We start from the raw sequence: 15,676 nt of genomic DNA, 5'->3' as shown, positions 1-15,676 counted from the left end.
CATATGGGTGGTAGGGACTAGCCAAGGTGTAGACAGAGCAAGAGCGAGTGCCATATAGAGAGGAGGCAACGTTAGGAGGTCCAGTGAAATGCCACTTAGCACCTAAAGAGAGGGCATGTTTACAGCTCTGTAGGCAGCCTATCTCATGGGTGTATGAGATACACAGGCAGTCAGGGGTGGCCAGGCTACAGGCTACGGCGAAGGCAAGATCCTTCCATACATATCACAAAACTACCTTAAACCCAAGTGAGGGAGAAAGATCCAGAACCTCCCCTAGCTCCCCTAAGGAGGTGCTGACAGGCAGAAAGTTATTCGAAACAACTCAGCATGAGCCTACACTGCATTTTAAAGTTGGGATGTGATTTGGAGCTAAAAAGTCACTGGATGTAAACAACAACAGCCACAACCACAACCACCACCACCACCACCACAACAACAATAAAAAGGATACTGGTTATAAAGTAAAAAATACAGCGTGCATACACAAACAAAAAATACAAAGAACAAATAAACTTTTGTATTAAAGGAAGGGGGAGAAGGAATGGACAAGCAAAACAACAAAATAGTTTCTGGTCACCCTGGGACCTACCTTGGAGAGAGGCCTGTAGGTCTTTCATGTTTTGGTCTAAAAGCTGTGAAGGAAGGAACCCAGCAGCTATCTGAGCCTTGGGGTCTGGCTCTCCCTGGGCCCCCATGGGGGCTGGCTCCTTCAGCCGGTCATCTCCAAACACTGCGGCCCACTCTCTGCTGAACTCTCCTTCATCCAGGCTGGACGTGCTGAAGATCTCATTCAACAGAAGGAGGTCATCCTTGTCCCCAGCTTCAAGTTCTGGGGTCCCAGCCATGGGACCCAGGCAAGCTGGTGGAGGTAAGAGAGCAGAGAACTCAGGATTTCTGAGCATGTGAGCCTCAGGAACAGCTGTCATGGAGGCTGGAGTGGCTAGATTTAAGAAAGAGTAACCAGAACAGAAAGGTACGCATGGCACCCTTTATTAATAAGATTTGAATTCTACGTTCCCTCGTCCTCTTTCTTCCAAAGCAAAGCCAGCTTTTGAGCATTATTAGAATCTCACTGAAATATTTTTTTTTTTCCACAAGAAGTCTAGGGTTTGGGGTTTTCCTTAACATAAAGGCAGATCTGACGCACGTGCCCACGTCTGAAACAAAGCCAGGATTGAAAGCTGTTGGAAATCTCAGCTTGGTGTTTGTCAGCCTTCCCAAATCTTCCCACACAAGCCCTCAATCCACACCGCCTGGGCTGCAGCAGCAAGCACACCCTGTGGCGGCCTGTCTTGCCACCCAAGCTGGGGAGAAACCTCACCACACCCTGGCCCAAGGGAGCATGTCAGGAGGCCCATCAACAACGCCAGAGAAGGATGCCTCTGCAGTAACAGCTGCAAGAGGCAAAGAGAAGGTGGGTCCTGCTTGCCTGAGAGTAGCAGGCAGAGACTGACGGGGAAGGAGGTGGTGAGTCCAGGTCTAAAGCAGAGGGTTCAGTCCACGGGCCTCAGACATGAGGACTGGCAGGTGGTAATGAACCCTAGTCCTGGCCCAACCCACCGTCAGTAGACCTTGGCTCTCTGGCTCTCTGGTGGGTCATCCTTGAGGTTACAGTAGGAGTGGTGGCCAGCTTGGCCTGTCAGGATACTGGGACTACAACGTCATGTGTGCAGCTGACTTTAAAGAGAGAACCATTCTCACATACTAGCACTGACCTAACCCTGAGCACTATTTATAAGGAGAATGGTAATGTGACTTCTCCTACCGTCTATGAAGAACTCTTCCATTGAGTTTTTCTGCCTATTTTAAGAACCAAGGGCTGAGGGATGGATATATTAGGTGTTGCTTGGTTTGTGGAATTTTATTGCCACTTGCAAATTGCAAATATTTTTTTATCTTAAGCCACGAAACACAGAAAAACACCTTGGTTCCTTTGATTTTTTTTTTCTGAGCAATATTGAAATTCCAATGATCATGATGAATAAATTATCAGGTTTTCCTCAAATATATTCAAATACATATATATAATGATTAGCAGTTAAAGACATTGCTGTTTTTTTTTTTAAAAGCTCCTCTGTGTTCTTTAGCTGGATCTATTTTTACCCACATGTTACATAAAGATCTAGAGATTAGAGTTTTTTTATTTTGATTTTTTTTAATGAACTCAGCAGACTGGCTATAAATCAGGGAGGGGAAAATCTAGTAACTCATATCACTGTGGTTTTAAAATAGTGGCAAAACATTATTTTAATCAGACAACTGTCTAATTTAAGCATTTTTATTGTTTATGTTATCAAAGACATTTTCAGCCAGACATAGCCTGTAGGCGTGCTAGGTGAAAAAGACAGCCTGCCTTGGTTCTGTAAACAGGCTCCGCTGCAGACTGCAGGGGCCACCAGGCTGGGCAGGTAGGTGAGGCAGGTGGATGGTGTAGTACAGGCATCATGCTGCCATATGGGAAGAAGCGAGGGACAGCGCCCTCAGTGTATCAGCGTGTCCTCCACACGTGCCTTTACCAATGAATCCTCTTTTTCAATCTCTCCTTGAGTCACCCTCTTAACCGGTGGTTACTTTTCAAACCTCTGTATTTCCTATTTCCTGGTGACACTGGAGTGCCCAAACCCTTTCTCCTGGTTTCTTTCTGGCCTGGTTAAAACCATATTATTACTGAGCCAAACCCACTTAAGTGACACTTTTTCAGTTGGGCCGTAAGAGAGTCTTTTAGCAGTACCTGTATGAAAGCCAGGCTTGGGAAGGTGTCACTGTGGTACTGGGATGGCTATCCAGCAAAGCTCAGCATGCACAGGAGAACAATGGATCATAAACACATAGTCCTCGACACATAAGCAGACTATAAAACTTCCATTTAAGTGCTTGGTGTCCAGGCTACACGCTACAGCAGACATCCGTGGCTTCTGCTGACTTAGCACCACGTCCCTTTCCTCCCGCTGTGTTTTTCTTGAGAAGCACTTTCTTTCTGTGATCCTGGTGGCATGCCCCACAGGAGACTTCATCATCCTCCACCCCAGGTGTGTATGTGTTGGTGTGTGTGTGGTGTGGTGTGTGTGTGGTATGTGTGCGTGGTATGTGTATACGTGTTCTGTGGGGTGTGTGTGTGGTGTGGTGTGTGTGTGGTGTGGTGTGTGTGTATATGTGTTGGGGGTGTGTGGTGTGTGTATGTATGTGTATATGTGTTGTATATGTGTGGTGTGTGTGCATGTGTTGTGTATGTGTTGTGTGTGTATATGTGTTGTGTGTGAGTGTGGTATGTGTGTGTATATGTGTGTTGTGTGTATATGTGTTGTGTGTGAGTGTGGTATGTGTGTGTATATGTGTGTTGTGTGTGCATGTGTTGTGTGTATATATGTTGTGTGTGTGTTGTGTGTGTGGTGTGGTGTGTATGTGGTATGTTGTATGTGTGTGTATATGTGTTGTGTATTTGTGGTGTGTGCATGTGTTGTGTGTGTGTTGTGTTGTGTGTGTGGTATGTGTGTATGTGTGTGTATATGTTTTATATATTTGTGGTGTGTGCATGTGTTGTGTTGTATATGTATATGTGTTGTGTGTGTATATGTGTTGTGTATGTGTGGTGTGTGTACATGTGTGTGTTTATGTGTGTGCGTGGTGTGTGTGTGTGTTTGAGCAGATTAAAGTTCTCCATCTCTCAGGTCACAGTGAGTGGCTCAAGGGAGGATATACACTGAAGACTTCCCTGTATTTACTATATAAAAACTGAATGGAAAAAGACCCATCTTTCTTTGGGATTCAGATCCAAAGATACAAACCCGAGGCTGTGAATGAAAATGACATCAACATGCAGAGGAAAACACCGTAAAGAGCCTGAAAGGGAGTTTTGATCGAGATTTGACAGGACTCAGCCTCTGAGACTCCGAGTCTTGCTTGAGCCAATGCACTGTCACATACCCTCAGTTACATGGACAGGGGCATTTTGAGCAAAACTCTAAACCCAGCGCATATCAATACTGGGTTCCATCCTAATAGCCAAAAGAATTCTAACACTGTACCCTATCAAATGCCAGTATTTTAGTCACAGACATGAGAAAACACCTTCTGGAGTCAGTTATGGATTCAGATTTTGCTCCTACTGAAGTTCACCATTGAGTATGGTTTATTACTGAGCATTCTGCTTATTTACTTAATTTAAAATGTATTATTAAACTGTTGCAAATTTTAAAAAGTCATCACATCCTGGCTCTTTAATAGTTAAAGCAGGCTGCATGGTGAACTGTGCTCTTGTAAGAGAACTTATTTACGCAGCTAAAAGCAAGGAAACTGGCACTGACTTGAACCATAAAACACAGAAACCTCCCGATTATTACACTGATAATTAAGATGCCTGAAATTACTATGCATAACTTGTAAGAGAAACTTAATTACAAGTCAAAATGGACAGGTTTAAGTCCGTAACCAGACAAGTCACGACTTGAGAGGTAGCGCATGTCAGTGGGCTCTGGAGGGTAAGCTCCTGTATTGTCTTTGAAAATGGGGCCACACCACCAGGGACAAAGAAAACAAGGAGAGCTGTGATAGTGGCCTCTGGAGAAGGCTTGTCAGAGTTCCCACCCACGCAGACAGACAAGGGATGCCACTGAGTTGAGGGCCACAACTTCCTCTGCCTTGGAGTCTCCAAACGTCTGCCTTCAATCCATGTTCTCCAACTCCTGGCCACAAATTCTTAGCTTATCCTTTGTGGTGTGCACACTGGTGAGGCAGCTGTGGCTCCAGGCCACCTACCCAGCACCTTTACTGAGGCCAATGGTGAGCGTATTCCTTATTCAAAACCTTGCAAACGCTCCTTGTGACATCGTTGTAGTGACATGTAACACAGTAGCTCTCTCCCAGCGGTGGTGGCATGCAGGATGTCCACACGTTCTGCCAGGCCCAAAGCAGCATCAGGCTGCCTAGCAAAGCTGCCTCCTGGGAAGTGCACAGTTTAGCTAAGGTGCCATGTTTGATACTACCTTCCTGCATGGGAATTTGCTGTTTTTGCTGTTTTCTTCTTTCTCTCTCTCTCTTTCTTTCTTTCTTTCTTTCTTTCTTTTTCTTAATGGAAAAAAATTATTTTTAGACCAAAGAGATCTTAGAAATGATTTCCTTGAATTCATTTTATACATGAGGGAAAATAGACCCAGGTTGGATTACCTATCCAAGGTCATGTGGTTTCTTAGTTACAGAGAGTTAGGGAGCCTGGGCTCTGTGGAAGCTTGCCTTTCCCTCAGAACGTAGGTAGGTTTCTTGTATGTACTATAGAGAACTCACTGAGGTCTCACCCCTAAGTAGAAGCTTTTGGGAGGGGTACCAAGTGAGGCTTTCTAGGACCAGAGGGCTTTTTTTTGGGGGGGGGGGTACCATGTGGACACAGAGGCAGAATGGCCAAGATGGCAAAAGCACTCCCTATGCCTGCCTTGCTCAACACCCATAAGAAGCCTGGGCCTGAGACAGCATTCCCTAGAAGAACTGGTCCTGAACCGGTAAGTTCTAGCTTGTAAAAGCTCCAATGTAGAGGAAACTCAAGTTCAGGCAGAGCGTGGAAAACCAGTGACAGCCCGTTCAGAGAGCACTTTTGAAATCACACTGAGTTTCATGACCTCAGCATAAATTAGGAGCCCAGGAGATGGAAATAACTACATAGACAGAAAAAAAAAATGAGAGCACACGGACAACAAACAGATAAATGTCACTTGATTTACCTTCATCTGTGTGAAACAGGAAGGCTCACTTCTCTGGGTTTCTCCCTGTTCCCCACACCCCACATAATGACTAATCTTAAAGGCCACAGGGCTGCAGTGCGATGAAAGCCCAGCCACCAACACCACCCTCCTATCGCCCAAAAGACAGCGGGGGAAGATGGTAGGAAACCACCTGACAGAACGTCTAAACAGAAAAATATTTTTCAGGCTCTGCTAACAAATTGTTCTTGGTTGGAGTGAAAGAATGCTGGCTTGAAGAAAAAAAAAACACCTTACTTCAGGTTTAAAAAAATAATAATAAATAAAAACCCCAACTGACAGGGGCTGGTGTGAATACTGGAGTTGGGTAAGGAACCATATGTGTTCTTTGAAAAAACAAAAACAAAACGAAAGAACAATCCAGGCACGCTAGACCAGAGTAAACATACACAAAAGTGCACAATTGCTACAAATTTGCTCCAATCTCTCTCACTAAAAATCATGAATGTTGGGATGCTGGGTCAAATCTTTAAGAATCTCTATAGGAATAATTCCATGTAGAGCACTCTACCACATGGTTAAGAACACTTATTTTTATTATTTATTTGGTTTCATTAAACCGAATTTCCTGTGGCCTGAGCTGGCTAAAACTTGTTATGCAGCCAACGCTGGTTTTGAACTCTCAAACCTTAATCCTCTACTTCCCAAGTGCTGGGACTACAGGTGTTTGCTGATACACTCTTTGCTGATACAGTACTTTTAAAGTCTATTATTGTTGGACTGGGCGTGTGTGTGACTCAGTGATAGAGTGCATGTCTAACTTGTGTGAAGGATGAGTTCTTCCCAGCACTGTACAGAAAAAGTTTATCATTATTTCATAGAGTGACCCAGGTCACCAGCATTTCCCCGAACACTGAGGGAGGAAGGAAGGAGGAGGCACTCACAAGAGTAGATAAGGAATTTAATATTTGGTCACTGCATGTCCTGAGGCAAAGCAATCAGATCTCTCATTTGACTGTAAGGACGACTACAGGTGACAGTTCAATGACCCAGGAGAAGCCAGGTGCTGTATGATAACATAAGATTGCTACAGGCTAAAGGTTCTCACGTAGACCTCTGCTAGCTGCTGAATGAACTGTTGTCATTATACCTGGATGGAATTTAGAAACACGAGGGGTAACAGAGAAAGATGAAAAACGTGCTTTTGTAATATGGACAATAGTTTTGTTCTGCCTTGTTTTGTTTTGTTTTGTTTTCGAGATAGGGTTTCTCTGTGTGACTTTGGCTCTTCTAGACTCACTTTGTAGACCAGGCTGGCCTCGAACGAGCATCAATCCGCCTGCCTCTGCCTCCCAAGTGCTGGGATTAAAGGCGTACACCACCATGCCTAGCTCATTTTATAATTGGCCTAGACCTTGTGGTTTTGGTAAAGGCTTGTTGATAAGATTTAGGTAGGTTGAACAAATCAGATTTGTCTTTTTGTTCAGTACTATGTTATTTTGGTAGGAGTTGGGAGAAATCCAATTGGAGGAACACAAAGATTTTTACAAGCTATGATTCGTGCATGAGGGCTACACGTGCCGTGTGGTCATATGGTGATTTTGGAGCCACTTTACAGATGCTCACTAACTTGTTATTAAAACATGTTTATATGGTGTGGCCAAATGCTGGTTTTCCATCACTTTATCATTTAGTAGAAGAAAGAGGAGCTAGATCCTAAGTCCTATAACATCAGCCATTCTTGGACTCATTGCGAGTTATTTCAAGTCTAATGTTTTGCATATTGTAATCAGCATTTTAATTCAGAATTCAGGCCCTGAGGTGAAGGGGCATGCATTTCTAAGTGGACATATCAGTGGGCATTCTTTGTTTGTTTGTTTGTTTGTTTTTCCTTTTCTTCTGTCACAAGTTCTTTGTGTGTTGAGAGTATCTTTACATTTGTGGCTGTGGTTTCAGAGCTGGTACCACCCACTGGGATGAGCATACAGAAGAGCCAGACGGTGGAGAGCAACATCAGGCCCACTCAAGGGCTCTGTGGGACCGCGGTGGTGAAGGGACAGGGTGGATTATGTGAGACTGCACTTGATTGGGAAGATCTGTGATTCCTTCTTTCTGCCTGAGAACAAGTACATATATTAGGGAGGAACACACCCCAGCTCCATCTTTAGAACTAAAAGTGATGAAGCATGAAAGTTGCTTTCAATAAGAAGATGTCAATCTTCTGCCAATGGACGCTGGCTTATGAAAGCAAGCAGGTTACTGCAAGAGGTAGCATTTCTGATTTAATTCTGTAAAGAAATACAGGCTATGGACTAAGGTTACAGTATTCTATCAAACAATTTTCAAAATATTTATATGAATACCAAAATATGTTTTTTATCCATTATTAAGGGAAAAGGAAGCAAGCATATGGACTCCTATGTTCTGTGTCTGAGTACAAAAGCTTTAGAAGGATGTGGGTTAGGAGTGGGAGGATGTGCTTCATTTTCAAAATTAGCTGTGGGCTAGATTATAGAAACAGGGGTGAGGTTTTAAAACATAATATTCTACTATCTTATTACTAATGTTAATACACTACCTATCCAGGTCTACTAAAGCAATAAAATTAAGTACAGTTATAAACAAAGAACAAACCATATAAACAAGATGCTGAGGAATACCAATCCATCAAAATAAGATGGAGCATATATACGATTATGAATACATTTATTAAGCATTACAAGAATTGCTGAAACTTGATGGTAGATATTTAGGGCTTGTTGTACTTTTCTTATAACATTTTGGTAAGATTAAAGAATTTCAGTACCCCAAAAATAATTTGTAAAGGATATTCCATAATAATGTTTTATGCTTAAACCAGAGAGGAGAGGTCCTTACAAAACTGGGGGCCAGGTATGGCAACCCATACATGGGTTTATGTATTCTTTTCATTACTTGGTATGATTTCTGCTTAACTAATCACACATTTTGATAAAATATTGCATAGCATGATGTCTTCCGTATGACATATTAAAGCAAACAGACTTCTGCCAAGCCCTGGGAAATTCATGGCAAAGCTGTGGTAACTCTTTAACTTTGAGAGACTTTTTCTCTAATGTTCTATGGATTCAGCCTACATGTTGATGGGCTTGAATCTCGATGTGTGTGTGTGTGTGTGTGTGTGTGTGTGTGTGTGTGTGTGTGTGTGTGAGAAAATGTTACCATTTAACCTCTCTGGGTAGCTTCAAGCCACCAGGACACAGATACCTCCAACACCCTTCACCTTCCCTTCAGCTCTTTGGCTAAAGAATTTGGCCTTCATGATGACTGGCTGCTTAGGGAGCCTGCCCTTCTCCAGAATTTTTTAGTAGCCTGATAGCACAGTATCAATGACAGGAGCAGCTCTAGTCTTGTGTTTTGCAGCATTGAGCCATGTCTGCTCACTGACCAGTGTCCACAGCTTATTCAGGTTGACAGTTTGGGGAGAAGCTCTGGTTCCTCTTTAAATGGCAATGCCTCATACCAACTTTCTCAAGGTAACCTGGATGATATTTGTAGAAATTGATCCTGTGGTGATGCATGCCTCCATTATTCCCGAGGCCTTCTGGGTGCTTGTAGTACTTAGCCAATGGAGCTGTGACCATGGATTACGTAGCCCATAGTTTCCAGGTCTTCCTCAGTCTGGATGGCATGGCGGCCACAGAAAGGAAGGAGGGAGGAACCCGTGAAGTCTCTCAAGGTAGCATGTCTTGAACCCTGATTTTTAACTTGACAGGATTGAGGAACATTTAAGAGACTATTAAGCACACCTGTAGGAGTATCTGTGTTTCAGAAAAAACTAGACCATAAGGACTTTGCCCTAATTAATAGCTGACCCACTATTAGACTCAATATCTGAGCAGACAACTGGGAGGCCCCAGAACTGTGGAAGCACTGACTTGGAGGTAGTAGTTGGTTGAAGGATGTCTTTGAAGGGTGTACCTTGGTGGTGGTTCTTGTTACTCGGCCTTCTGACCTCTATGCGGTGAGCAGCTTTCTTTCACTGTGCCCAATGATTCTGCCTTGCCACAAAGTTAAACAGCAGTGAAGCCAACAGACCACGGGCTGCAGCCATGACCCAAGATAAGCCTTTATCCCTCTAAGATGCTTCTCTCCAGCATCTGTCACAAAAACAATCTAACAGGTCAAACCCACACCCTGGTTATCTGAGGTCCACAGGTTGGCTTGGGTCCCTTGCTGTGCTGTAAGAAACCTGTATGATCACAGCAGAATGCCAGTCTCCAGGTCAAGGGATTCGTCAATGTTTGGCTCAGAATCTTAGGGGCATTTTGGAGTTTTAGTAAATCATTAAAAGGAAACATTTGGATGAAAAGCAAAGGCTAGGATGATGCCTTTTCATTAGTTTCCTTAGATTACTTACTACCAAATATCTCATCCAAATGCAGTGTCCTGAATTCTCTTCTAGGGGACATTAGCTGTCAGCATAAGGTGTGTAGTCTGGTAGATCAATGAAACACAGCATAGTAAAACACCTAGAGAACAGCAGCACGGTACACTACCTAGAGAACAACAGCATGGTACACCACCTAGAGAACAACAGCACGGTAAACCATCTAGAGAACAACAGCATGGTAAACCACCTAGAGAACAACAGCACGGCACACTACCTAGAGAACAACAGCACGGCACACTACCTAGAGAACAACAGCATGGTACACCACCTAGAGAACAACAGAATAATACACCACCTAGACAACGTTCCTAACCTTTCTTTCTCAATTAACCATCATCAAAAGAGTAGCCCTGCATCAGAAACTACAAATTATCCTTTTCGTACCAGAATTCTATTCCTGACTGTTACCTGGCAAGGCTGTTGTGTTTCGTTCCACTTTACAAACAAGAAAAACTGAGGCTCAGAGGGTTTTGTATATGAAGCAAATCACTTAAGGCCATTGGTGGGAGGATCAATATTCAAAATCCACACGTGCGTGTCTCAGTTGGAAAGTTAGTGTTTCTGTTACAACATAGTACCATCGTCATAATTTTCAGCTTTAAAAACACTATATAATTAAATATAGTAACATACATATTAAGCATGGCTTGATCATAGGTAATGTCATTTATAATGGCTGTCACTCATTTTTTTTGACTGTAAAGCTATTAAAAAGATAACCATTAAATTTTCTTGCATGGAAAAAAGAGAAGTTAAACATTTGATCAAATTATAAATGTCAAAGAATATGTAAATTTTACCTTCCTCAGGTTTCATGTCTAATAATTCATCTATGGGTCCTTAAGAGAAGAGAAAGGAAATAAATTATGAGTTAATTGCATTACATTTGGAGTCTGAGAAGATTATTAAACCTGGGACGTTTGTCTTTTGCTTACCTGAGCATGCATCCTGTGCAGAACTTTTGTCTAGAGAAGACAGAGTACTTTCCCCATCTTCTGCTGTAATACAACATGTGCAACTGGTTATGAGCAGCCCACAACAGTACGTGCCTATGCACTGTGTACAAGGCAAATGCACAGGCAGAAAGAATGAACAGTCTGAGCTCACTCAAGCAAAGCCACAGCCCTCAGTTTACCTCACTTCAGCTGTCGACTCTCAGTGAGCTTAAATTTGGTCGTAAAGCTCTGTTTTGTTTGAGAGTCAGCCCACACAATTCTACTATACTGTTTTAACTACTTTCCATCCATTGAAAAACGAGTGACTTAAGTGACTGACTGTTACTTGGTATCACTAATAAATTTTAACCATATGGGCCTGGTTAAGATTTAAAAAAAGGAAGACTACTCAATGAAAATCCTTTTTGTTGTTGTTGTTGTTAAAGACTCCAAACTCTGAGAAAAACTGCAGAGACAATGGAAAGACCAATGGATGCTAAGGGGTTAAGAAGTGAGTAAGAGGATGAATAGGTGGTGGACAGAAGGAAACAGTAACAATACTTTATATCACACTGTAGTGGAAAATATATTCCACTTTATCCTTATAACACACATCAAACAGAACCCTGGAAGTGAACATTATACAAACTGTGAACTGTGGGTGATAAAGATGCATCTATTAAGGCCCATTGATCATACAGATATACTACTCTGGTGTAGGATGTGGGCAGTGAAAAGTAGCAGATGTGGGAACGAAAGGTACATGAGAAACTTCTGTGCCTTGAGCTCAGTTATGCTGTGAACTAACTGTGGCTCACAGTAATGCTAAAGCATGAGTATATATGCATGCTAACACACATGATGGAACAGCCTCGAACTCAGGTTGCTCATGTTCACCAGACCTTTTACAGGTCTCTGAATAAAAGACAGGTCTCACTTCATTATAATAAAATTACAATCTCAAAATATTATGGAAATATCACACCCAATTAAACTATACAAGGAGAGAGAAATGCATATAAACTATATAGATTTGAAATGTTTATGTGAGTATAATAAACTAGAGTTTATATTTTTCCAAAGAACTAAATATGTTCTACTCAATGACTTTGATTTCCATACAACACTGACAGTTCATACCCTTGGTTCACTGAGGGACAGTGAGGCTGGAAGCCTAGATCAACAGAAAGGCAGGCCTTTATGGCCACAAAATCAGGCCTAGCTTCTTTCCCACACACTTTCCCTTAGATTCTTGAATGTTACCTTTCTGAGTTGGCCTGGTACTTCTTGCTCGTTCCTTCTCTCAGGCTGTTCCTTTTTTATGGGCAAGTCTTACAGTAGTATACAGCTTTAGCTTGCCCCATTTGCCTCAGTTAAGTGAAGCCTCAGCATCTCACACACCCAGGATGCTGACTTTCTCTTAGGTAGTTCACACCAACGTTGCTACAGTTGGAGAGGGGAGCAGTTGCTATTGTCTGCTTTGCCTGGCTATGTGTGGTGCGTGATGCTTGCTGGTGGAGCCCTGTGCTGTGCTAGGCACAGAGGCAGTGCTGGTAAACAGCTCCTGAAGTGGGCAAGGCCATACCTTGTAACCTGTGAAGTGTATATGCACAAGTGGACATGAGGGAAGACAAGAGTTGGGAACAAAATAGGAAGCTTGCTTTGGTTTTTAAAGACTTGGTCTTATTGAGTCCAGGTAGCCTAAGACTGTCTATGTATATGTGTGTATGTATATATGCATATATGTGTGTGAAATATGTATCTGAAGATGATCTTTAATTTCTTTCTAGTGCTCTTGCTTCCATATCCCAAAGCACAGATGGATTAGAGGCATGTACCACCAACTTCCCTGGTTATTGTTTTCATATTTTCTATTTTTTACTGAAAGTCAGATTGAAAATAGAAAAGGAAGGAGTAAGGGGGAGCACTGGTATGGCAAGTGGTTAGAAAAATAGAGAGGAAAAAGCCAGGGTGACGGAGAATGGAGCAGAAGAAAAGGTCTAGGATTTTCTTCACACCTCTCCTTTCCTGGTCAAGTGTCCCATCTTGGCTCAAGACAGGGAAGGTAAGAGTGTGTCCCCAGAAGGGCCTGTCTGAATAGAGGGCTGGGTGACTTCTGTTATCTACATAACAGCTGTAGTTGCCCATATAATGTAAACCACCTTTCCATCTACCAATACTTAAACACTGGTGAGAGGTTCAGCACGGTCGGTCACATACTGGTTTTACCATCATCTTCCATTCTCTGTCCCTTTATGGTAAGGAGCCAACAGAAGATCTGGAGGCAATGCAGGACCAAGAGATAGTAGAATGCCACCCAGAGTACCACCTTCCCACGTGTGAAGACCCTCCTGCTGAGGTAGGCTTCAGTTTACCTTGAGGGAACTGGCACCACTCCTTAATATGGTCTGAGGATTCACCTGGTAGGTCAAAGTCTGAGCTCTCCTGTCTCCAACAAAGAGGAACACCCACCCAGAAATCCCCAGTGACCACACCCGGGGTGTGATAGCAAGACTGCACCAAGACCTGGAGTTAGGATGACTCAGGCCAGTTCCCGGAAAGAAACAGCTGCCTGCCGGGTCCCACTCACTTGGACGGTGCTGAAGTCACTCAACATGGCATTTTATGGTCCAAAATACATGATGTCTCTCAGAACTGCTCAAGGGTTCACATCATTAATATCCAAGGCTACAGGAAGCAAATTAATTATAGACTTTCCTCAAGATGGAAAAGTCAGTGGCCAAGAGGGAATTTGCCAAAAAGAACAAATAAGTTGGCTGTTGTACATTAAAACAGAGTCTCTGAAGCATTTTAAATGGAAATTAAAACTTACTCTTACAAGTAGAGGAGTCTTTGTGCTGGTTCTCATCCTCCAAAGAAATTAATCTTAAAATAAAAAAAAAAAAAAAGCCGAGTTACCCAGTTCTGCAAATGTATGTTCATGGTATAGCTGTATCTTCAGTACAATATCTATGCCTTCACTTATAGCAACACACACACACACACACACACACACACACACACACACACACACACACACACATTCTCTCTCTCTCTCACCACAGAGACAGACAGACAGACAGACAGACAGACAGACAGACAGACATAGACACACACACACTCACCACACAGACACACACACATACACACACACACACACTCACCACACAGACACACACAGACACACACAGACACACACACACACACACTCACCACACAGACACACACAGACACACACAGACACTGGGGATAGAGGGAGGGGACAGGGGAAGAGAAAGGGGCCCTATGTATGGCACACATTTTCTGAGGAGGAAATAACATTGCTTGTTCTCCTCAACATTCGATCGCATCTTCATATACTGCTTCACGTAAGGCACATACTCTGCAACATCTGGACGGACAGCTAGGGATAACCCCAATGCAATCACATAGCTACCCCTGTGGAAAACTATAGGAAGGCGTGCCCCTTAGCAGTTAGACGGCGGTTAGCCCTGATTCCTGGGGTTAAAAGGAGAAGCTAAACTACACAGGAGGTTGAAGGCAGGGTCACCCCCAAACCCAGACACACACTTGTTCACTACAATAAGCTCTTCCTGTCCCTTTTTAAACCACCCTGCCACTCATTTGGATCCCCCTGCCACTATCCTATCACTTTCATGTGCTGTTTCTGAACAGAATTCCTTCTAAATTTCCACTTTTCACTGTCATTTACACTTCCCCTGGGTGGGGAGGCCTGGTGGCACTCAGAGAAAGGATAAGCAGGCTACCAAGATGAGACTTGATAGGCTGTGTCCATTTAATGGGGGAGGAGGTCCCCCTCAGTCACAGACATAGGGGAGGGGAGTAGGGTGAAAGCGGGAGGGACGGAGGAACGGGAGGATACAAGGGATGAGTTGTAATCTGAATAAATTAATTAAATAAAAATTAAAAATAAACAAAAAAAATAAAGCAGTGACTGGTATACTTTTTGAGCTTTCAAAGAAGAAGCACCAAAACACTTGAGAAATCTGAAATTAGTGAAAGTCAATACATCAAGAAACTATGCAGCTCCCTTCTAATGCCTTATTTGGACTGCATCCGTGTATACGGTGAAAGGAAGGTTCTGTGGGGCTTTACTCTGGGCACAGCCTCTATGGTGTTCAACCTAGTGCCCTACCCTTCTGAGCCCCACTCCATCCTCTACACAGTGTGGGCATGGGTAACATGAATGTGCAGAGGATCAGTGTTGAGCAGGGGTACCACAAAGGGTGCCTCCATTGAGCCAGCAGGGAGCGGTTACTAGATGCCCCTTAGTGGGGCAACTGTGCGGGTCCATATCACACCCTTACAGTGTGGTCAATACTGAAAACGTGTCTGGTTTCTGTACCAGAGAAAAATCTCCAGGAATTTTTTTTTTAACTACAAATGGGTTAATAATGTTGGGAGCAAATATTTCTAAAGGACTAAAAACACATCCAAAACTTCCTCAGAGCTTCAATAATATCGGCCCGTCTAATCATAAAGCTGTCACGTAAAATTTGGAGGTGGGTAGAGGTGGGACAGCATGGGAGAAAGGTGGCTCCTGTGCCTTCCCAGGTCAGTTCAGAGCAATTGCATTCTACACTCATCTCCACACATTC

At 43.2% G+C, this 15,676-nt stretch overlaps 1 protein-coding gene and 1 pseudogene across 11 annotated transcripts in view; both read right to left on the bottom strand.

The window, feature by feature from the left end:
- ICA1 (islet cell autoantigen 1) overlaps positions 1-15,676 on the bottom strand; it is a 138,821-nt gene that overhangs the window by 12,581 nt on the left and 110,564 nt on the right. For all 10 annotated transcript variants that reach the window (XM_084785913.1, XM_084785918.1, XM_084785922.1 and 7 more), the window contains exons 10-13: positions 13,891-13,943; positions 11,058-11,120; positions 10,923-10,961; positions 590-859 (exon numbers count right to left, since the gene is read on the bottom strand). In XM_084785913.1, the coding sequence (XP_084642039.1) occupies positions 590-859; positions 10,923-10,961; positions 11,058-11,120; positions 13,891-13,943 (425 nt within the window). The remainder of the gene's footprint in view (positions 1-589; positions 860-10,922; positions 10,962-11,057; positions 11,121-13,890; positions 13,944-15,676) is intronic.
- Positions 8,755-10,691, bottom strand: LOC311599866 (large ribosomal subunit protein uL15-like; annotated as a pseudogene). The gene has a single exon. The product of its transcript is annotated as a large ribosomal subunit protein uL15-like (transcript).

The sequence above is a fragment of the Acomys minous genome (genome assembly GCF_964271855.1).
Source record: "Acomys minous genome assembly, chromosome: 6".
Classification (NCBI taxonomy): domain Eukaryota; kingdom Metazoa; phylum Chordata; class Mammalia; order Rodentia; family Muridae; genus Acomys; species Acomys minous.
Note: the sequence above shows the minus strand (reverse complement) of the source record. Positions and strands in the feature narration are given on the sequence as shown.